The sequence below is a fragment of the Carcharodon carcharias genome, chromosome 17 (assembly GCF_017639515.1).
Source record: "Carcharodon carcharias isolate sCarCar2 chromosome 17, sCarCar2.pri, whole genome shotgun sequence".
NCBI lineage: Eukaryota > Metazoa > Chordata > Chondrichthyes > Lamniformes > Lamnidae > Carcharodon > Carcharodon carcharias.
Window position 1 is genome coordinate 92,689,458 of NC_054483.1, and position 24,303 is coordinate 92,713,760.

General features: G+C 44.3%; 1 protein-coding gene across 1 annotated transcript in view; it reads left to right on the forward strand.

The window, feature by feature from the left end:
• The window catches only part of LOC121289678 (kinase non-catalytic C-lobe domain-containing protein 1), a 278,354-nt gene that overhangs the window by 156,600 nt on the left and 97,451 nt on the right, over nt 1-24,303 (forward strand). Inside the window, exons 16-19 of the mRNA XM_041209301.1 lie at nt 11,376-11,490; nt 11,585-11,750; nt 12,736-13,673; nt 15,451-15,598. Coding sequence (XP_041065235.1) covers nt 11,376-11,490; nt 11,585-11,750; nt 12,736-13,673; nt 15,451-15,598 — 1,367 coding nt within the window. The remainder of the gene's footprint in view (nt 1-11,375; nt 11,491-11,584; nt 11,751-12,735; nt 13,674-15,450; nt 15,599-24,303) is intronic.

A 24,303-nucleotide genomic window follows, 5' to 3' on the forward strand; every position in this document is an offset into this window, starting at 1 on the left:
CAGCTTTGGGAGCTTTAGTTGCTGGACCTCTGGGTCTGCAACATGATAGGGAAATGGAGCTGAGGCTAGTGGAAGAGGAATCTCTGTACAGAGAGAAAAGCAGCGTTCTCTACAGTAAGCTGTACCCATCAACGGTTTTCAGAGAGTGATCCTAACTTCACCTCAGCCAGGAACAATGCCTGAGGTGCCTGAGATTCACCAAGGCAGTGATCACTGAACTGTGCCACCTCCTTCAACAGGGTGAGAGTGGCAGTACTCGTGGTCACCAAGGTCACTGTCACTCTCAACTTCTACGCAATCAAACCCTTCCAGGTGGGAGCAGCGGGTGACATCACAAACATATCCCTGTTTGCCATCCATTGCTGCATCCAAAAGAGGCCCTGTCCAAAAGGAGGAGAGTTCATGTTTTTTTTTCTCTAACCAGGGCGAAGCAGCACGACCAGGCACATGGCTTAGCCAGGGTAGCGATATTTGCAATGGTGCAGGGAACAACAACTCCATGGGCAGGACTTTCCCTTTGTCAAGCCGTTGCGGCAGGCAGGCCTGGGAGCGGCCGTGAAACGGACCACCGTCCGGGATCTGGCCCGGACCGCCATTACACACTGGCTGGCCAATTAATGGCCAGCCAGCTTGAAACGCGCGCTGAGAACCTCAGCGCTGCTGGGGCGGGGATGGGGGGAACACGTGCACTGAAGTCTGCGCATGCGTGGGGTGAGCGCACACTGAAAGCTCCCTGAGGGCACAGAGCTGCTTCAGGGAGCTGAAGAATTTTACAATCAAAAATAAAGATTTTAGGTATAAGGGAAACATATCCCTCCCCTGACTCAGTTACATAAACAGGGACATATTAAAAATGATGTTGAAAATTTTTAACTTTTTTTTAAATTACTGTTGGAAACCTTATCCCGCCCATGGATGAGGTTTCATAGAAAATGCAAAGGCCGCCTGGTGAAAAATACAAATTACTTACTTGCTTAAGGGCCTTAATAGACCTCTTAATTGTCGGCGGACACTGCCGACTCCTGCATGCGCGCCTGCTGACTGAAATATTGCAGGAATGCGCGATGACATTGGGACGCTCACCCGACATCAGTGCGCATTATTTTACTCCCAGTTGGGGGGGGCGCATGCCCGCCTGCCTGCGGGAGGTAAAATCCTGCCCCAGAGGTGAGTTCCATAGGCTTCAGATGTAAGTGGCGAGAGATAGAGGAACCGCAGTTGGTGTCCAATCATACCCAAACAGTCATGTCAGTGAATGCCAGCTGTCCTGGCAACAGCTGTGATACCTTCATCCTGACTCAGTCTGTCATTCCTGGCATCTTCAGGTCAGCATGAAGAACCAGGGGCATCTTGCTTGGAGGCAGTCCATGTACATGACTGATGACTTCCTTCCGCCATTTGACCAGGTGAAGACAACAGGCATATCATGAAAGCCATGCAGCACAAGTCTGCAGATACTCTGCTTATTTATTTATGGATTTGCTTGGAAAGGAGAGTTTTTGTGTTGTATTTAATCATGAAAGAAAAGATCTCTCCAGTTTCTTCATTACGACTCAAACACCTCATGGCTGAGTAAAGAAAAAAAGGTGTTGTTAGCTAAAGATGTTATGGAAAGCTGTTTCGTTGGTGGCCTTTATTGCAACGCTTTAGCCAAGAGGACTCAGTTATAGGATGACTCAGATGGATAGGAAGATGGGAAACTGTGGAGCAGTGTGGTGATGGGATGATGTCCTAAGGGAACCGGAGTCTCAGTAGGAACTCACGGACAGCTCAACTGGAGATAAGTCATCCTGGATATGACCTCCCCACTTCTCCTGATGTGGTGTCAGTATGCCTAGTGCCAATGGCTTCCCCCTTAAATAGCAAGGTTGTGGAAATCACAGCAGACCACCATGACTTTGGAGACAGATTGTGGTGAGCATTGCATGGCTCCTCCCCAAGCAGTCCAGATTGTGGACTTGTTGCTTGAGGATACAGATTATCTGCTTTTCAGTCAACCAGTAGTTTAAGTCCCACTTGGCCGAACACTGCAATCGTTCAAATGAGGAGGCAGCATGAAGCTTGTGTGGGACTATGCATGGGCTGATAGCAAATCACGAACCTCATACCCAAGAGCAGGAGCAAGCCAATTTTTAACCCAAGTCTGTGAGGAAAGTGGGAAGGTATTTTCTTTCATGATTAAATACAACGCAGAAAAAGCTTTCTCTTTCAGCAGCCATAAATAAATAAACAGAGTATTTCCAAACTTGGTGAAATCAAGATAAATGACAAGGGAGCAGGGACAGGGAGGGACAGGAGTTTCCTGTTCAAATGCAAGGAAAACATTCATTACCGAGGAATTATTTTCGAACTGCCCCACTTCACTATAGTGGTAATTATGACTTTTGAAACGTTGTGAGAGTTACACTGGAGCATATGTTCAGTTTGACTAATTTGGCACTGAATATACAATGGAAAAGCCAGTTTTCTGGAGCCTATGTTTTTCGGGGGATAATTCTGGCTTGCTGCCTGGCCACCAGTCAGTTATCTGCCTGGGAAAGTTGTAGAGAATGGCTTCGGCAGGAAGCTGAGACCTACCGTAACATTTATGGCCTGCAAAATTTTACGAACAATATACAAATTTATTTTAGCAAATGCCTTCACCTGTTCAATCATTTGGCTTTTGATTATTTTCTGACCTATAATGATTTAATGTGGGGGTCTTGTAGCACAGTGGGTTGTGTTCCTGCCTCTGAGCCAGAAGCTCTGGGTTCAAGTCCCACTCCATAACTGAATGGGAAGGTGTTTTCAGAACGTGACTAAACAGGTTGAGTATCAACTTGCAAATCCTTCTAACATACGCCAGTGGCAGGTGGTAAGAGCAGGAAAGATTCCTGGTCAACCATGTGATGGAAAGAAATTGGAGCATCTAACATGACTATTCATAGCTCCTTGTTACAACATGCCTTTAACAGTGCATGTAACCACAGCAGCTCGGATCTCTTAAGGGGCTGGTTTTCTTAATTGGCTGGATGGTCACTGGGGATCAGATTGGTGTCTAGCAACAGCACGGGGATTTGGTCCCCATTCCAGTTTGGGTGGATTCGAGACCTGCCGCCTTGCCTACCTGTGGTGGAGGTTGCAGCATTGTGGATCGGACCTGCTTTCGGACCAAGAACTGAAAAAGATGATGAATGATTGAATGGCCTCCCTAGCGCCAAATATGCCAGGAATAAACATGTATTCCATACACCCTGTATCGCTAAAACACAAATAATGGGAAATTTGTTGTAAAATTTACTCCCACCATTTGTGGGTATTTATAATATTTGGATGAACTGATTATATGCTTACTGTAAATTTTAGCAGAAAATACAAAAGCAGGCAGGAGCAGTTGGGAGCTAGTGGAGAACCGTCGGAATAAATTCTCGCCCATTTCCCTAAAGAAACACCAAATTCCCAGCATGACTGGAACAAAAAGAACCTGGACCAGCTCCTCAGCAAGAGAGAATCTAACATTGCATTGCTAAATTGCACACATTTTGTAAGATAGGGCAGAATTTTCAGCACGACATGAGGGCGCATGCCGGACACGCAATAGCGTGAAATATCACGATGATGTCAGGCAAGCTTCTCGACATCGTCGTGCACTCGCGCGCTATTTCGGTCAGCGGGCGTGTGCAAGAGTCGGCAGCGCACCCGCCGACAGTCAAAAAGGCTATTAAGCCCTTTGATCAAGTAATTAAATTGAACCTTTCACTGCCCGTCTAATATTATGGTTGGCAGGCGGGCCAATAGGCCAGGCGGCCTTTGCGTCTTTTGCGAAACCTCATCCACGAGTGGGATAAGGTTTCGATCAGTAACTTATAAAAAGATTTAAAAATTTAAAACTCATATTTCACATGTCCCTGTTCATGTGACAGAGACATGTCACATCACAGAGTCATGTGGGTCATTATTCCTTATTTCTAAAATCTTTATTTCGCATGTTAAAACTCTTCAGCTGCCTGAGGCAGCTCTGTGCCTTCAGGGACCTTTCACTGAGTGCAGCCCCGCGCCTGCACATGCTTCAGCGCTCGCACTCCTCCCGCCCCTCAACCCCGTCAGCGCTGAGGTTATCAGTGTGTGTTTCATGCTGGCTGGCCGTTAGTTGGCCAGCTTAAAGTCATGGTCGGGACCCTATCACAGGCGGCAGACTGTTGTGCGGCCACTCCCAGGCTCACCAGCCGCGCCTGCCCAATGAGGGGAAAATCCTTCCCAAAGGGCAAGATTTTCCCCACATTGGGGGGGAACTTGAAGTGCGGGCACACGAAGGCGCTACCCCGATTGGGGGCACGCTGCCATTTTACATGGGCGGGCCAATTAAGATCCGCCCAGTGTGACATCCACATGGAAGCGCTGTGCACTCCCTGTGTGGGTGGGTGGGGAATCCCTAAGCCCGAGAGTACGCTCTTTCCCGTATGCACACAAAAGAGCGCACTCATCTCCCTGAGGCTAAGTGCTGCTTCAGGGAAATCAGCTCTAATGTACAAATTATTAAAAATAGAGAAAAAAAAAGTCACATGAGTTGGGGCATGTCTATAACTTGTTAAAAGACTTTTATTAAATTTTTAAAAACCTACATGAAGCCTCATCCCGCCCGTGGATGAGGTTTCATGCTTTTGCTAATGCCCGCCAGTGCTCCTGGCCTGCCCGCTAACCTTAAGGTTAATTAGCTTAATGACTCTGTCAGTGGCCTCAATTGGCCGTTTGCAGGTCAGCGGGCGCACAGCTGATTTTGCTGAGCCCCCGCCTACCGGAAAATTTAAATGGGGCGGGATGACGTTGGGAGTTCATTTTATGCATCAGCGAGCGGGCCCCAACCCCCCCCCACTTACCGACGGGAAAATCCTGCCTATAATAGTGTACAAAAGGCGCAGTACCATTATATTCCTGCTGATGGTGCTGATGGGTTTTAGAAATGTCTTGTATGTCGAGAACAATATTGGCACAAAATTCAGATGGTATACAGACTGACCTTGGGTCTAATGAGTGACCTTAGATTAGAGGTACAAAATGGCATCCGTGGCATGTATGCAGATTTCTGGTGCGGGTCCTGCTGGATGAGGGCCTCAGTGTGTGCACAATGAGTGTCCACTGGAAGTATGCAATAATGAGACAAAAGGCTCTCATTGTTTCTCAGGTCCACTTATGAAATACATCATCTGTTTGTCCACCAGGCTTCTCCTTAAGGTTTGCCGCTTTCTCAATTGAAAAATGGTGCTGATACGGGTGGAGTCCAGAGTTCAATCTCCCGCACTCAAGGATTGGAATATTTCGCACCTTTTTTTTTATTGATTACAGAAATGACTAGCCATTGAAATACAGCAGTGGGATTTTGAAATGGATTGGAGGCAAGCAGATGCATAATTCTTCACTGCCAGCCCCCCTAGCCATTTGCAATGAGTGCGGCTCGGTTTGGATCGGTTGCTTGCCAAGAAGTGGCGGGGGCAGACAATTATTTTTAATTACAGGGTTCTGTTCCCAAGCTAACTGGAATTTCCAGTTGGCAATGCGGGGAACCCACATAATGTAGTGGGCTCAGAGCGAGAGTGGGCAAGGGTGGGGTGGGGGCACAATGAATCACGGGGGGGGACTCATCTCCCCACCCCACCCCCAGACCCATAACAGCTGCCAGGCCACAGCTGCGGCCACTAGCCGTCCCCTGGACATGTTTATGAATTTTCATTAAAAAATTAATAAACCCTTCATGAAGCCTCAATCCGCCTGTGGATGAGGTTCCATGAAAAATGCAAAGACCGCCTGGGCTCTTCGCCTGCCCGCCAACCTTAATGGACATATGTTTTGGTGATGAAACTAGTCTTCAAGCTATAGACTGAGCTAACTTAAATAGCATTCAGTTATAGTTTCCTTTTGTGTTTTCAATTGCTCGTAGAATAACATTCTGATCCTGGCCTATTATTAAGGTAAATACCAAGTCAAGGTTTCATTTTGCGTTTCTCCTGTCCTGGCTTAAAGGTGCTGGCTACTGTTATGTTTGTACATGGCCTATTCCTGACCCTTCTTTGTAACTCTTTCGAGTACAAACATGTTTCCATCTGTTCCTATTCAGATGAAGTTACATTGTTTCATAGTTTGCCATGGTGAGATTTGAACTCTTGATCTTGGGGTTACAAGTCCAGTACCATAACCACTTGGCTATCATACCAGAACTCCGCCAACCTTAATATTGGACAGATTACTTTAATTAGTTTATTAATGACCTTAACAGGCCTTTGACAGAGTCGTGCGGCGCACCCGCCGAACGGAAGATCAGAATGATGCACGGTGTCGTCGGGACTCAGGCCCCGCCTCACCGCGCATCATTTTACACGTCAGCGGGCGGGGGCGGGGGCGGGGGCGGGGCCCACCCAATCACTCCGCACAGAAGATGCTGCCCCGTGCCTTCGCTTCCCCCTTCTCTCCTTGTGCTCACTTCAGCAGCTCCCACTTCGGCTGATGCCACTGAGTGTCGGAGGGTGTCCCATTCACCCTGCGGGTTCGGGAGGCCGCCCGCCATCGCTGATTGGATGGCTCCCTGCTATTAATTGACCTGGCCCTTTAAAAATATGGGTGGGCATGCCTGGAACACGCCATTTAGGGTGTGTCACTCAGAACTGAACCGGCAGGCGGATTCCTGACCCAGCATTGAAAATCCTGACCGGTATATCAACAAAAAAAAGCCCCTAGTGGCTTTAAGTAGGGACTATTCAAACTTGGTTCACATTAGGTGTGAGGTGTCAGTGGTGAGGTAAAAAGAGAAAGAATGTACAATAGACCAAAGTCAGAGAAATAGAGTGTTCGATTGGGATGTAGGACCAGAGCAGCTTACGGAGATGGGTAGTGTTAAGGCTTTGGAAAGATTTAAAGACAAGAACATGGATTTTACATTTCAAATTCTGAGCAAGAGGGTGCCAATTAACTCAACAGCAACTTGCTTATAAAGCACCTTTAACATAGTGAGACATCCCATGGTGCTTCTCAGAAGATAATCGGCCAAAACTGACATTGTCAAAGAAGGAACTATGAGAACGGTCTCAGTGTGAGTACAATTTGGTGCAGAACAGAGTAACATGAAGCCCAATTTTCACCCATTCAAAATCCATCCATTTGTACAGGGTTAAATCGGCCCCATTGAGTCTATAGCACAAATAAACCTTTCACTCTAAATGGGTTTTTACTGATGTTCTGCTCCTCAGACTCCTTCCATCACTCTTCATCTAACCCTATGAACGTATCCTTCAATTTCTTTCCCCCTTAAGTACTTAGCAGGCCTTTCTTTAAATGCATCCATGTTATTTATCCCAACCAGTCCTTGTGATAGCATGTTCCACATTCTTATCACTGTTTGGTTGAAGAGATTTCTTCTGAATTCCTTATATGATTTAATTGATGACAATCTTACATTTATGCCTTCTTGCTTTGGATCCTGCACCATAAATGGAAGCATTACGGGTAATTTTAAACTACCACCACCACCCCCAGCCACCACTAAGGAAAATGTCTAGATTGGGGGTCAAATGAGATGTAAAAGGTCTGAAAATCTCAAACTTGATCCCAAGGCGCATCCCACCCTAGAGCAACTTCTCTGTTTAATGGAGGCAGGATAGGAGGTTGGCCATTTAAAAAGCTCCCAGGAAAGATTTAAACGTTATAATGAAGTTGTGTGCTTCAGATTTAACCTGTCTTCCAGGTTCCACCTTGGATAGCCGGGTTTCACAGGTCTCAAGAAATCCGACAGGTAAAGGGAGGCAAGGACTGCTTCATGGAAAAGTGTCTTTACAGCACTGGTTGGATGGCTCCTTTTCTGCCAGCACAGACTCGATGTGCCAAATGGCCTCCTAAGATTTCTATGAAGGAACAGACCGCCCCCATTTTTTTTACTAGCTATTAATAGAGGATTTAATGCAGCACTGTTCTATTACTTGTCCACACGCTACATTTCACAGAATTACACTTCGGCCCAACGAGTCTGCACGGACCCGTGAGAAACCCCTGACCTACCTACCTAATCCCATTTACCAGCACTTGGCCCATAGCCTTGAATGTTATGACATCCTAAGTACTCATCCAGGTACTTTTTAAAGGATGTGAGGCAACCTGCCTCCACCACCCTCCCAGGCAGTGCATTCCAGACCGTCACCACCCTCTGGGTAAAAAAGTTTTTCCTCACATCCCCCCTAAACCTCCTGCCCCTCACTTTGAACTTGTGTCACCTCATGACTGACCCTTCAACTAAGGGGAACAGCTGCTCCCTATCCACCCTGCCCATGCCCCTCATAATCTTGCACACCTCGATCAGGTCGCCGCTCAGTCTTCTCTGCTCCAATGAAAACCAGCCAAGTCTATCCAACCTCTCTTCATAACTTAAATGTTTCATCCCAGACAATATCCTGGTGAATCTCCTCTACACCCTCTCCAGTGCAATCACATCCCTCCTATAATGTGGTGACCAGAACTGCCACTCCAGCTGTGGCCTCACCAAGGTTCTATACAACTCCAACATGACCTTCCTACTTTTGTAATTTATGCCTCGACTGATAAAGGCAAGTGTCCCAAATGCCTTTCACCACCCCACTAACATGCCCCTCCGCCTTTAGAGATCTAAGGACACACACAACAAGGTCCCTTTGTTCCTCAGAACTTCCTAGTGTCATGCCGTTCATTGAATACTTCCTTGTCAAATTACTCCTTCCAAACGTGTATCACCTCACACTTTTCTGGGTTAAATTCCATCTGCCACTTACCTGCTCATTTGACCATCCCGTCTATATCTTCCTGTAGCCCAAGACACTCAACCGCACTGTTAACCACCCGGCCAATCTTTGTGTCATCCGCAAACTTACTAATCCTACCCCCCACATAGTCATCTATGTCGTTTATATAATTGACGAATAATAGGGGACCCAGCACAGATCCCTGTGGTATGCCACTGGACACAGGCTTCCAGTCACTAAAGCAGCCTTCTGTCATCACCCTCTGTCTCCTACAACTGAGCCAATTTTGAATCCACCTTATCAAATTACCCTGTATCCCATGTGCATTTACCTTCCTTATAATTCTCCCATGTGGGACCTTGTCAAGGGCTTTGCTGAAATCCATATAAACTACATCAACTGCACTACCCTCATCTACACACCTGGTCACCTCCTCAAAAAATTCAATCAAATTTGTTAGGCATGACCTCCCTCTGACAAAGCTATGCTGACTATCCCTAATCAAACCTTGCCTCTCCAAGTGGAGATAGATTCCCTCCTTCAGAATGTTTTCCAATAGTTTCCCTGCCACTGACGTGAGACTCACTGGCCTGTAGTTCCCTGGCTTATCTCCACAACCCTTCTTAAATAGCGGAACCACATTAGCTGTTCTCCACGTTTGTTTTGCCTTCCAGTAATTTTTGCTTTGCACTTCTTTTGCTTCACATAACTGTTTAAGGGACTGGCAACAATTTTAACCCTTTTAAGAGTCTTTGGAAAGGCTTGCGGCAGTTATTTTCCCACCAATTTCTAAGAGTCTGCAACCCTTTAAATCTGGCTTCTAACCTTTAAGGACTAATGACAGCAGTATTTACGAACATAAGAAATAGGAGCAGGAGTAGGCCATTTGGCCATTCGAGCCTGCTCTGCCAATCAACCAGATCATGGATGATCTACCCCAATTTCACCTCCCTGCAGTACCCCTAGTATCACTTAATTCCCTTCATATCCAATAATCAATCAACCTCTGTCTTGAATATACACAACGACTGAGCATCCACACCTAGAGAGGGGTAGGGAATTTGAGAGAAGAAATTTCTCCTCATCTCAGTCCTAAATGACCAGTCCCTTATTCTTACCCCAGGTCCTGGATTTGCCAGCCAGGGGAAAATATTTCCCACCTGGATGCGCTCCGAGATCAATCCCAATTCAGATTAGGAATTTGTTATCAATTTATCACATTATCCGAAAATGGCATCTCAAGTCACTCGTTACGACATTGAAATGTCAGTCAAGACTGTGCTAAACCTGGAGTGGGCTGGAACTGTAGACCCTGGATTCAGGGTAGTGAGCTACTGGCAGAGGAATCCAGTACTGGGATGCAGTAGGATTGCCAGTTTCCACTTAAATCAGTGGTAGTTAGCTGGATGGGCAGCCATCAGATACTTTTCTGGCTATGAGGTCCTTGTAGAATTCACCTTCCAGTCAGGTGAATGAAAAATATCAGGCTGGGATATTTTCTTCACTGCCTGATAGTAATCTGGTGGGGCAAAAGCAGATGGATGACATAAAGGGCAGAATTCCCCCCCCGCCCCATGATGGGCTGGTGCGGCGAGCATGCTTCTGATCGACGCCCCCAATCGGAGGTGTGGCGCCATTTTACGTGGGCAGGCCAGTTAAGGCCCGCCCAGCGTGACGTCTGCAGGGAAGCGCTATGCGCTCCCTATGCAGATGGGGGGAATCCATAAAATCGAGAGCGCGCTCTTTCGCGCATGCGCAAAAAGAGCGCACTCATCTCCCTGAGGCTAAGTGCTGCCTTAGGGAGATCGCCTCTACTTTCAAAAATATTAAAAATAGAAAAAAAAAAATTCCCTTCCATGTCCCCTCATGTGACAATGTTCATAATTTCCATAACAACTTTATTAAAATTTTTAAAACCCTACATGAAACCTCATCCCGCTGGTGGATGAGGTTTCATGTTTTTTCCAGTTGCCGCCGGGGCTCCTGGCCTGGCCGCCAACCTTAAGGTTGGACGGGCAGGCCCTTTAATTGCTTAATTGATCCTATCAGTGGCCTCAATTGGCCATTGACAGGCCGGTGGGCCCGCAGCTGATTTTGCTGCGCCCCCGCCTTCCTGAAAATTTAACTGGGGCAGGGTGATGTCAGGGGTTCCACCCGATGTCACCCCGCGTCATTTTATGCATTGGCGGGCGGGACCCCGTCCCCAATCGCCGACGGTAAAATCCTGCCCAAAGAGTTTGAATTAGCACTGCCAAGTGGCATCCAGGAATCCCCAAGCTTTTTTTATCCGCAGTTATCTAGAAAAATAGTATTTCCCCCATGATGCTGTTTCCCAGTAATCAGATAATAGCTGTGAGCATGGTTTTAAAAGCATTCGAAAACTTTATTTGAAGTAAAATATCACAGAAAGAGTAAAGGATTCCTTTGCTTTAGTTCACCCTGGTATCCTTGGGATTTCTGTGAAAAAAAAACAAATGTACAACATCCAATTATTTATTTATATTCATCATTCGCACCCGTTTTGTATTAACGTTCATATTGTCCCGGTTTCTACATGCAGAGTCTTTATTTAATTAATTTGTCAATTTAACGCCCGCAGACACAATAACATAGATTGTTCATTTTTTTCCCCCTTTTTAGAACCACCACAAAAAAGGAATGGATGTCATTGGATTGAATTGCAAAACAGAGGAACTAGAATTTTCACAATCTCCAATGGGAAATACAGATTTTGCCCAAGAATCATCTAGACTAGGTACTGACCATTATTAGAACAGTACACGTTTTCATATCAAACTGCCAAAAGCATGATCATTGAATTTTCTTTCTTTTTCATTCATTATTTATAGGATTTGTACCTCTTGCTAGTGACAGTAAACTGACAGCTGTAAAGGGCCCAATTCCTTGTCAGCATTCTGTAAACAGCAATCCCCCTTCCAAACTTCCAGAGGCCTTCACTTCCCCAGCCACCCATTTCAAACCTATAATACTCACACAGCACAAAGAGAAAACAAGGTAATGCATTAATGATATAAGAAAGCAAATCCCCTGAGAGTATTAGAATTTGTGTTCAGGACCCACATTGGGAACATACAATATTAAAAATATTCATCAAAAATATAATTTTGCGCATAATATAAAAAAAATGGTTTTTGAAATGTTCATTGGTTACATTTTTTAATGGCTCTGAATTTTTAAAGAAGTGTTATTTAGATAATCAGGCAAGCGCAAGTATGGTAAAAATGTGCCTTCCGAATAAAGATAAGTTTATTGAACTAAATGAGAGTTTCTTTGTGAACTAATATCATTCCTGCGAATGAATAAAATTTACAGCAATGTATTTGTGCAGCATGCATGATAGCAATGTGCTTATTTGGAAATCACTTTTTTATTATATTCAATATCACAGTTCTTCATCTTTTGTTGCACAGAATAGTATCATTTATTATGATTGTCCTCTTGCTTTTTTGTAGCATCTAGTTAAGATGTTTGTGTGCTTAATGTCCTGTTGTTTTTATAATTTTGTTAAATTCTTTAATTTTTGAAGTGGTATTAAGTGGAAATGGTAGAATATATATGATTGTGGTATTATTTCTAGACACTTCAAGATTATTTTGAGTTTCACAGGTACATAGTTTAATTAACAGGCTTGTGCAACAATGAGGTATGTGATACTGTTTCTTACAGAAGGAAGGTCTCCTTATTCTCTCCTAAAATCTCTGGGGTTGGGGTGGGTGGGGGGAAATAATTCAAATGCTCCTTTGCACTGGTAATTTCTCACTTCATTTAGAGATAGTTTAATTGTTCACATCTCATGATCTAGCATCATTTCTGCATTAATTGCGAAACTGAACAGATGGAATAGAAGAAAAATGTCGAAGCTAACTAAGCACTGTGAAATTAGCAATCTATTCAAAATTATTTGCAGCATTTTATGCACATAGAAATAAGCATATTTTTAACTTTATTTTTCTAAATGAAATTGTTTCTCTTATTCCAGCAGTTCCAAAGTGTCAAGTAAAAACCCAACAGCCGAACAGCTTGTTAAAGCTATGAGACAGAAGAATCAGGGAGTAGTACCCATCGAAGATATTAAAAATGATGTCATTGTCAAAGCATCTGCTGTGAACTTCGAGAGTTTTGAGAGCAACACTCACACATCAGCATCTTTGGTATCTTCACCAGTCCAGACTAAAAGCAGTTCGGTTTCATCTGTGCTCCATTCTACCACACTAGAAAGCAAAACAAATCTATCACAAACAATTTCTTTGCAGCATCAGAAAGTAAATAGCAATTCTGGTTCTTCAGCTATTTCCACTTTTCCAACGAACAATGGTCATCTTCATCAGAACTCCGAAACAGGGATACTAACTTCATCACCTGCTCAGTTGACTGTGCCAGAACAAGTATCAGTTCTGCCAAGCACTCCTGGATATGAGCTGAATATAAGCTTCTCAGAACCTATGGTACTTTCAGACATGGACTGTGGCAAAAGCAGTGAGAACTCTTTAAATCATATCACATCACAGTTGGAGGACACTTCCAACCCTACACTTGATGGCTATAAGGATCAAAAACCTAAGATGAAAACATACACTCTATCAGAGTCTTCTAATAACAGTTTTAATGAATTTGTAGATTTTGACAGTGTTGCCTCAGAGATACCATTGTCTGAGAGATGTTTTTTTGTCCAGGAGTCATTGGATACTGGAAATGAAATAAAACCATTCCCCGCTGTTGCAAACATTCCTGCGAAAATTTCAGAAAATGTCCACTTACCTTCTGCATGCATTTCATCATGTTGTCATGACAATCTAATGGCAATAACTTCATCAAGCCCAGCATCAATCAGTCTTTTGCAGAAAGCAGTTCATCTCATAAAAGAAGAATTTGCATTTGATGGTTACTTAGAGAATGGTGAAGAAGCCCATGCCATGGGTAGATGATCTTTATTTCAATATAGAAATTATCTTATGAATAATTATATAAAGGGGCAACATCTTACTTTAATAGGAGTTTTAGTTTAATTTTTTTAAAATATTTGCTTTAATTTTGTCAAACACCCTAAAGTGGCAGCTAAAGCATTGGTTATTTTAACCCCGATTTTAACTTAGCCTAGTGGCACATATGGAGCGAATACGTAGTTAAAATGGCATTTGGAGGGTTTGCACTTAATTCCCATGCACTGCAATTTTAATCAGTAACATTCGAGGCAAGGAAGTTGTTCTCCCCAGACAGATGGGGGCCTACTTAATATGCTGAAGTCATGGCCTGATGATGTCATTGGCACTGAAATGTGATTTACAAGTAAAAGCTGTGGGATGCCAAATCCCACCAGTGAAACCTGTCAGTAGACAGCAGAATAGCCATGGTAAGTATCCAAAAGGAAAAAAGAAGATGCTTTGTTGACTAGGAAGAGCAGGAGTGCTCCTCCGGGCCTTGCAAGGAATCTTTGGGCCTCTCCATTCCTGGCCTCCCCCTTCCCACTCACCAGCAGCATCACTTTCGAGACTCCACTTCCCAGCGCTAATCTTAATGGGGACTATTCCCTTGAGCCTACAGTGGCACCAGCCTCCTGCCAGATTTCCTGCTTCCACCTACCAACAGTTGGTCCTGCCATGTTCCAATGGGAGACAGCGCTGACATGTTTATTTGAATGAGGCCTTGAATGAGAGTTAAAATGGCCCCAGCCTCACACTTGGGCATCTCGTTGACGTGAAAATATTGAGTATTATTGACAGTGCAGTCCTGATTGCTTCTGATTCATTAGAAATAATCATAGATCAAAGTGAAAAATCTTAATCAGAAATTAATAAGGAAAATTTCCTCACTTTAATTGGTGGCTAATTATAAATTTAATTAATGGCTTTGTTTGTGATAAGTGCATATCTATAAACAGAAGTACTGCTTGGAATAGAAAATTAATCATTCTTAACGTTAGTGAATTTTCAGTACACTCATGGGGTTTTCCCAAAGCATGACCAAAGTGAGATATGGCATCTTGTAAATAATTTAAAATATTATTTTACAAATGCTGTTGAATTAATTTTTAGACTGCTAAAAGTCTGAGCACCATTGATGTTCTGCCTCACACCATTATGTGTATCATTTAGCCTGCATGTGCTACCATTCGGTCGCTGGCTCTTATTGCCTACAGCTTTCGAACTCAGTGTGGTAGAGTGTATCATATTCACGGTCTGGGCAATTCTGGACAGTTTGCGTTACGGTTGTAGATTCCTCCCCACCGCCGTTTCATTCCATTGAAATCTGCTCTACCAACTGCCCAAGTGGTGAAGAAAGAAATTCTGTTCCAGTGTGTCTTTTCTTTCATTGCTGAATTTATTTTTGGTTTACTTAAAAGCAATTTGATTAATCCTTGGATTTTTTTTTTTAAATCAAAAAGAGTTCCAGTTCAGAATAAATGCTGTGTTTTAACCAGGGCTTTTCTTGTTTGGAAGGTCTTATTTTGTACAGTAATTTTGTACAAGAGGAAAAATACAGCATTTGAACCATCAACATCCATCTGAACAATACATTACATTATGCATTCATTAATATTAGAAACATATGAAAGTTGATTTCAATTCAAACCTCTTACAAAACAATATATTCAGGATTGGTTACAAGCTGCAATATTAATTTTAAGACTTATTAGCTAAATGATAATATTGAATTGTTGAAATTGATCTTAGACTTCTGATTTCTTTTTTATAAGGTGAGTACATCTTATCCTTGAAAAGTCTTAAATTCAGTACATTCAGTAATGCTATATCGGAGAAGTTTTATGACCTCTACTGGGATGACAAACTACTGGAACAGCTTTATGAGGTAGTTAATGGGAATCCTCCTCATCCTGCACCATTGTAAGTATCTGCTTATGCATACAATTCTGTCTTTTTTAAAAGAAAATTTCTGCACAAAATGTCCTCGACAATCCTTAAAGGTGTGATTCTGCGAATTGCACCCAGGCTTGTCCCTGCTGCAGGACTTAGCAACTGACCCCTCCAAAGTTCATGGGCTCAGGGAAAGGAACCTTTTCTGCTGTAGGCCCTGAAAAACTGTAGTTGTGTAGTCACAGGGGAAATGTTGAATCCCCCTCATTCCTCCACAAGAACAATGAGCCTTCCTCGAGGGTTCCCTTCATCATTTGAGGGTCCAAGATCCAACTTGGCTTGGACTGCAAATAGGCCCCGCTCAGACCCCATTTTGGCCAGGTATGTCTGGTGAAAGCAGGCTTACGTTTACCGATCGCACACTGGGTCCGACTGAGGGCCAGGACTCAGGAACTCATAACTTAGGGAGGCCTTGTATATTTTTATACCATGGTCTTGTAGGGGTGTGCAGATGCCCACATCCCATCCCAGAATTTTTAACTTAAGGATTATAATTATCTTAAGGAACTCCCATTGAAATTGGTGGGTGTCCATTTGAACATTCACATAATTTCCAGGTCATTTTGCAAGCAGATATATGGTTAGAGATGCCTCAAGCCTTAGTACGCTCAAAGTTCATTATGAGCACACCGGCTTAGAAATTCAGCTGTGTAGTTCCCATTTCTTAGGTGGTAAACAGCACACTAAGCCTCCAATATGAAAGGTAGGTAGCCTGTTATGAGACAGAGGTCCATCTCCCGTCATATTGGTAAAGCTCAAAAAAATCTGTGCGGCGCTCATGCCTGAAGCAGTTGTCCGTCCCTTTCCATATACAAATATGGGCCATAGCTTCTGTTTGAGGCACCCATTCTGTGCCCAAAACTATGCAGATCTGCCCGAGGCCCAACTTAAAAGGGACTGCTGCTGCAGGCTGCAAGCAACAAAAGAAGCTTCGCCTAATGGGGACTGGGAGGAGCATGGGAACCATGTGACATCTAAGCAGAAGTGCTCCTATAAGAACAAATTATGCTGCTGGCAAGCCTTGTTTATTACTGCAGTTCCCCATTGATCATTTTCTCCTGCTGCTTTTACCTGTCATCAATCATTGACTTTCTAGGCTATTGTATCAAAATGCACTTAATATCAAAGTTTTTAAAAGACACTGTCTAATTTTCATTTAAGGTTAAGTTTCGTTTTTAACTTGTGAACAACTGTCATTACCTTTATTTTTCATGTAATTTAAATCAGTATTTTATTTAATATTAAGTTATTCTGGATGAAATTGTCTTCACCTAGAACACTGAGTGTCTGTTGCCCTTGTACACTAACAATACGATGTAGTGAAGACGTTTCATGTGGTTAGTTGAATGGCCTTTAATACTGAAATCGCTTGTGTAATTATCCTCTCAGCAAGGTTTCTGTTGTATCTCCTGAAAGTATGGTTGATTAAAACTTACTTCAGAGGAAAGTTTGTTATATCATAATTTGCAATGAAATGGCATAATATTGCAAGTGACTGTGCCCTAATGTGGTCAAGTTAACAGACAGTGACAATACATAAATCTCTCAACCTTAAAAGGTTGCTAATTGGAATAACTTAGCTTTTCAAAAGGAGTTCTTAAAGGATTACTGTCTTCATTGTATTATATTTCCTACATTATATAAGTGACTAGATGTCAAATGTACTTAACTGGCTGTAAAGAAATTTGGAATGCCCTGAGGTCATAAAAGGTGCTATATAAACGCAAGCCTTAATTTTAACTTCCTTTCATTAACCCTTACTGTACCATAGACAGCCAGTAATGGTATCATTTGATGAAATAAAATCACTTTCAAGATTTACCACATGGCATCTATAACCATTTCAGCTTCAGAGCTATGAAGGGAAGAGAAAATTACCTCTTGAAGCCAGCATTTAATCAGTTGGAGATCATTTTTTTAGTATTACTCCGACCTCTAAAGTAGTTGGTGGGGCCAGGGAGATTCCAAAAATAAAGTTAGGGTGCTGAGTAAATACCACTCCTTGTACTTCCTTCACACCGCATTCTGGTACACTCTACCTAGGGCTCTGTTTATTTTACTTTCTCTTTCCCTCCTCAAAAGCTAAATCTTCAATCTTGCTTTCAGCCATCCCTGCTAATTGTTCTTCCTCATTTCTTGGTTTCCTGTTATTTTCTGCCCCTGTGAAGCATGTTGAGCATTTTAATTACATTGTCTCAATTGTTAGTTTTGCTGCATTGACCGTGAGGCCTGTAAGGGGCATTCAGTCACGGTTTCGATGACACTAGTTATGGATTTGAAAGTTCAACAATCATGGGCCATGAGAAAATTGTCATCATCCACAAAAGAGGGCAGACCTGCCAGGGAAGATGGTATCCCATCGGATTGCCTGCATCATTTTGGCCCACTGGCAAAACAGTGGCTCCTGGCATTCTTTTCAACTGTAGTGGAGAATGCCACATTCCTCAAATCTGGCGTGAGGCGATGGTAATAGCCCTTCGAAAACCTGGAAAGCCCTAGGAGCTACAGGCCCACTTTACTACTCTGCAAAACCAACAGGCTCCTGGAATGGCTTATTCCTTTAAGTATTAGCTCTATTGCCAACTCATCCCTCTCCCAAGAGCAGGTTGGTTTTAGGCCCCAACACAGTTGCTGTGAGCAAGTGCTTGCTATCACCACAAAATATTGAGGCTGGTTTTCATCGCAAGCTCAAGACTTGGGCCACTTTCACAGACCTTTCCTCAGCCTGTGGTACTGTGTGTAAAAATGGACTGATGCTCAAACTGTCCCTTCTGGTGCTTTGTGCCAAACAACTCCGGCTACTGTGGACATTTCTGAGCAACTGAAGGATAAAGGTCTACCTACGAGATAAGGTCAGCACAACACTCAACAACAGTCTCTCACAGGACGGTGTCCTAGCACTGACACTTTTTAACATCCACATAAGTGACATGCCCACCACGTCATTATGAAAATTTATATACGCCAACGATAGTGCCTTGACAACTCAGGCAAAACCTTTCCTGGACATGGTAGCCACTCTGAACTCTGACCTTGCAAAAATGGCTGAATATTTCTACAAGTGGATACTGCAACCAAACCCAGCTAAGTCCATCGTGCCTGCACTCCACCTTGAAAATTGCAAGGCACATGTTACCTTCTGGTGGAGAAAGAGTGTGGCATGACCCAACTCCCACCTATCTGGGAGTAACCCTTGACTGCTCCCTAACTCACCATCGCCACCTCGAAAAGACCAAGACATGAGTGAACATCATCTGCAAGCTCACGAGCACAAACTGGGGGTGCAAAAATCACTGTCCTTCGTACTTCTGCTGGAGCTCTGGCCTTCCCTACGGCTGAGTACTGTGCACCTGTATGGGCCTCAAGTTATCTCACCAAACTCACTGACACACAGCTTCACTCAGTAGTGAGGATAACCTCTGGAACTTTGAGATCAATGACAGTTCAGTGGTAACCAGTCCTCTCAAATATTACTCCTCCCTCCATTCGATGGGATGCAGCAGCATGCAGAGAAATATCTCGTATCAGCAGCAACTTGGACCTCCCCGTCCATAGAGACCTTCAAGACCCACCCCCCCAACTTGCCACATGGCTCTATGAAAACCCCTCTAGACACGAATCAAACATCTCCAAGTCCATGAAGCCTGGAGGAAAGCTTGGGCAGCAAACACTCTTCCAAATAAATACCTTGGCCCAAATTTTTGCTTCCGGGTCAGATGCGCAGTGACAGGAGAATTCCTGGCACCGCGAACCCGCCTCAAAAAATGTTTGCCTGAACTTCCAAGTTTCGGTCTGGGCTTCAGGCTAGAATAGGAGTCAGGGTGGGCGACTCTGGATGTTGTGAGTGGTCAGAGGTGGACCCGGTGTCGGTCAAGCAACTCGGGTGCAGATTAAAAGCAGGCTTCCAGAAAGGCCCATTTGAGAGGTCGGTCATCAGTCATAGCTTCGTCAGGTAAATATCCAAGCTGTAAGTGTTGTCCAACTGTTAGCTGACCCTGGAATGGTTAGCCCAACATGGGTTTTCTCTAGGGGGGAATTGTTATTGTTGCTGCCTAATCAAAGTGTACTCTACTGAACCACTGAAAACATGGAGTGGATTCTCAAGACACGGATGAGGAGATGGCATTGTCTTGCCACCACTACCTGGTGCAGATATTATACAGTCATGCAGTTAGCTGCCAAGACTCAGTGGGTAGATGAATGATGAACAGTGCCATACTGATTATCCATCCATTTCTCTTTTACCACCCATCCATCAGCATGCGCCCACACTGTTGACCCTTGATCAGGACCCTCACAGCTGCACTGTCACAGCATAAGGGTGTGACAAAGAGGGAGTAAACCAGCAAGGCTGTCAGTGGTCACAGAGCACAACATATAACTTTGGACTCTCAGCCGCAACGTACGTGGCACCAAGCATTTGCATAGAGCCATTTTCTCCAGCAAACCTCACCAGTAATCATTGACAATGTGGTGAAAATGGTTAGTGCATGTAAACTTACAAAAATAAAGGAGAGCATTGTAATCTGAATAGCTCACGACCCTTTTCACGTTACATTTTAATTCATAGAATGTCACACAGAGGAGATGCAGGGGGAGAAGGGATGGGTTCAGCTGCCCATGATTTACTGACCAGGATCTTCACGTTTTGGTGGAAGAGATAGAGAAGACCTGCTGGACACTGTAGTGCCCCTGCAGCAACCACGAAGGCCTGGATTCAAATTGCGGCTATGGTGAGTGCAGCAGGAGACCATCAGCGCTCATGGATTCTGTGCGGGAAAAGATTCAATGACCTGCTGTGTTCTGGAAAGGTGAGCAACTTGGCTCATCCACATAGGGTCCCATGGGAAGGGTCATATTTGCATGCTGCAGCTAAGGTGTGAGACATGGCACATATCTCTGCTTCAGCATTGAGGCTTATATGTGTACATACCTCTTGTAGGTACACACAGAACCCATGTGAATGAGCACTGTGATGCACAGACACAGTGAAGAGCAATATCCTTCCCTGCACTGTATATCAAGCTAACATAAATTCATGTTGCCTTTGCTGTCGAAAAGGGTGAAGGATGCCACAGAGATGGCCTGGACTGGGAGTGGGTCAGTCTAACTGAGACGCATCCGACTCATAGAACATATAGCCATAGAGGTTACCAGGGTGCCTGAACAGCTGTCTATTGATAATGGTGAATCAATGTTAGCAAGTAATAAAGGTGGTGTTGAAATCACCTTGGCAGATGGTGGTAATAATGGTGGAGGTCATGCTGTCATTTCACTGAGCACAAGCGGTCATTGGCATGAGAGTGAGTGTAAGGATGGGGTTGTGTCATGGACAGTGTGAGCATGTTCAAGGCAATGGCATGCATCAGGAAATGCATTCACAATGTGAAGGGCTAACTCCTTTTGTGTTTCACACAGGGCCCAGCTCTGCTCCCTCACCACCGCATTCCACCCCCACTCCACCAGCTGCAGTCAGATAATCCCTCAGGCATCAAGAGGAAGAAGAGGTATCTGTGGAAGCAGCGTCAGATCTGACTAGCCTGCTCTCCAACTCAGATACAAATGCTTTGGAGGCCGATGTAGCGCGCATGTAGAGTCGATGAAAGTCACTGCAGCACAATGGTGTCGTGCCAAATTTTGAGGTGCCAGATCTCAAAGAAAATGTGTTGGCCATATCATTTCTAAATCCACTTTTACATTGTTTTCTTATGTATTCATTGTGTGAGTCTCAAACATCAGTTAAACTATGCTTTTTAAGTGTAAAATATTAATGCCGGTAGGTATTTTATTTCGAACCATGTGATATTTGAATCATTAGCCTTTAGCATATCCAGAATCTTATTATGCAACAGTTTAGTTATTTAATTCAAGCCTATTAAAAACATGAATTACAGAAAACTTTGCTTACTTCTGATGGGGGGAGATTGTATATAGAGGGACGACTGCTTTTCTTGATTTATATTCATATCCTAGACCTGGGTGTACAGGGCACAATTTCAAAATTTGAAGGTGATACAAGACTCAGAATTGTTTTGAACTGTGAGGAGGATAATGATAGACTTCAAGAGGATATAGACAGGCCGGTGGAATGGGCAGACGCATGGCAGATGAAGTTTAGAGAAATGTGAAGTGATACATTTTGGTCAAAAGAACAAGGAGGGGTGACATCAAATAATTCTAAACGAAATGCAGGAGCAGAGGGACCTGGGTGTATATGTGCATAAATTGTTGAAGGTGGCAGGGCAAGTGGAGAAAGCAATTAATAAATTACACTGAATCCTGCATTTTATAAATAGGGCACCAAGTACAAGAGCAAGTAAATTATGAACCTTTAAAAAGCACTGGTTCAGCCTCAATGGGAAGGATGTGAAGGTTTTAGAAATGGTGCAGAAAAGCTTTACGTGAATGGTTCCGAGGATGAGAGACTTCAGTTATGTAGATAGATTGGTGAAGCTGGGGCTGTTCCCCTTGGAGAAGAGAAGGTTGAGAGGAGATTTGTTAGACGTGCTCAAAATCATGATGGGTCTGGAAAGAGTAAATCAGCAGAAAGTCAAAAACCCTAAGGTGATTAACAAAAGAACCAGAGGAGACATGAAAGAAAATCTTCTTTATGCAACAAGTGGTTTGGATCTGGAATGCACTGCCTGAACATGTGGTGGAGACAGATTCAATTGTGGTTTCCATAGGGGAACTGGATAATTACCTGAAGAGAAGAGATTTTATAAGGCTACAGGGAAAAGGCCGAGGAGTGAAAATAGCTGAGTAGCTGTTGCAGAGAACTGACACAAAGGCAGTGTGCTGAATGGCCTCCTGCTGTGGTGTAACCATTCTGTTATAGGTACATCCAAGGAACTTGATAAACATATGAGGAGGAAAGAAGCTGAAGGTTACCTTGATAGTCTGATCAAGAAGGGTGGGAGGAGGCGTGTGTGGAACATAAACACCAACATAGATGAGATGGGCCAAATGGCTTGTTTCTGTGCTGTAAATTCCAAGTAAAGCTGCCAGCAGGGGAATGCAAAAACTATACTGTGTTTCACATCCTCAGGCCATCACAGCCAAGGAATTAATGTCCAGTAGGCAAACGCAGCAGGATGTTTGGGGATATTGATGCTGCTTTAGGTCCCAGGGACCTTGAGCTTCAAAGACCCTGAAATACCTGTTTATGAGAAAGCTGACTCTTCTTTGGAATAAATACTGGCCCTGCTAGAGATGCCCAAATCCCATGAAAGAGTAAAGAACTCTAACAAAGCATTGAGGCCACATTGAGAGGATTGGGTTTTAGTTGTCTTTTATAGAAAGGTTATTAAATATATATGATTATAAATAATATATATAAAACTTTATAAAGGTTATTAGAGTTATTAGACTTTAAGAAAGCATTGTGGGCTACATTGAGAGGATAGGTCACAGTTTTGGCTGCCGTACGAAATAAAGGTTATTAAATATTATATGTAATTATATAAAGATAATCTCAATCACTACAGAAAGGAGATTAAAAGCTGTGTATATTGAGCTGACACCCACCCTCAGGGCTGTTATGTTACTGACTCCTGGTGGTAAATCCTTGATCAGGTTATTGGAAACGGTGAAGTTCCGGAGGGAGAGGTCAAGTTGGAAGATGTCCCCAGGCAGGGCCTGCAGTTGGCTTCCAGACACATTGAGACTGCTGAGACGGAGGCAATGGCCAAGGCTGGGGGAAGGGTGCAGGGTGGCGGGGTGGAGGAGCTGGCTCAGGCTGTTAGCGCTCACATCCAGGCTGCTGAGCTGCTCCAGGAGGCAGAGGCTGTCGGGCAGGAAGCCGAGCTCGTTCCCAGATGCATCGAGGATCTGCAGGAGCCTGAAGGTGGCCCAGCTTGGCGGGGAGGCTGGCTTGTTGGCGTGACCTGAGCACCAGGCTTCAGAGCTGGCTCAGGCGGCAGCTGCCCCAGGCTGGCCCTCACCTCAAGTGATAGAGCAGCAATGGCCGGTACAGCCCGGGGCCCAGGCCATCCTCCCAGACCTGCTCCTCCCCCAGCTTCCGCTGTCGCTCAGACAGAGCCAGCCGGACCTCTGGCCATGTTGCCCTGGCCACCCCCGACATCACAGCCGGATATGGAGCAGCAGAACGGATGGCCAGTCAGCAGAATTTACCATCCCGTGGTGCTCAGAAGGTGCCGGAGCAGCGCTCCACTGCGCTCCGGTAGCACTACACCCCTGCCGCACCAGAGTGCAGAAAGAGGTGTCAGAGTCAGAGACATCTGTGCACAGACCCGTCGGAGAAGGGTGGAAATTCATGATGGTGCTCCACTGGGCAGGAACTTGGAGCCTCAGGAGTCACCTTTTAGGGCATAGCATTTAGATAATCAGCAGATGTGTGGACATCAGGCTGAGTTCCTGAGGCATTGGGAGTCTTGGACTGCGAATGGAGGAGTCCAGTGCCGTCATGAGCTCCATATTGTCCCAGGGGCTCAACTGCATGAGCTCTGACCATAAAGGAATGGCCATTCTCATGGAGAGACAGATACAGCAGCACTTGGAGTGGATGCATGAGCAGTGTCTCAGCCAGGAAAGGGCTCAAGTCACCCTCAGTAGCCTGGATCAGTCCGTTCAGAGTATGAGCACTGACATCCATGGAATACATGAGGAGCATTGTACCTTAAACAGGACAGTCACACTGTTGGCAGAGCCATTGC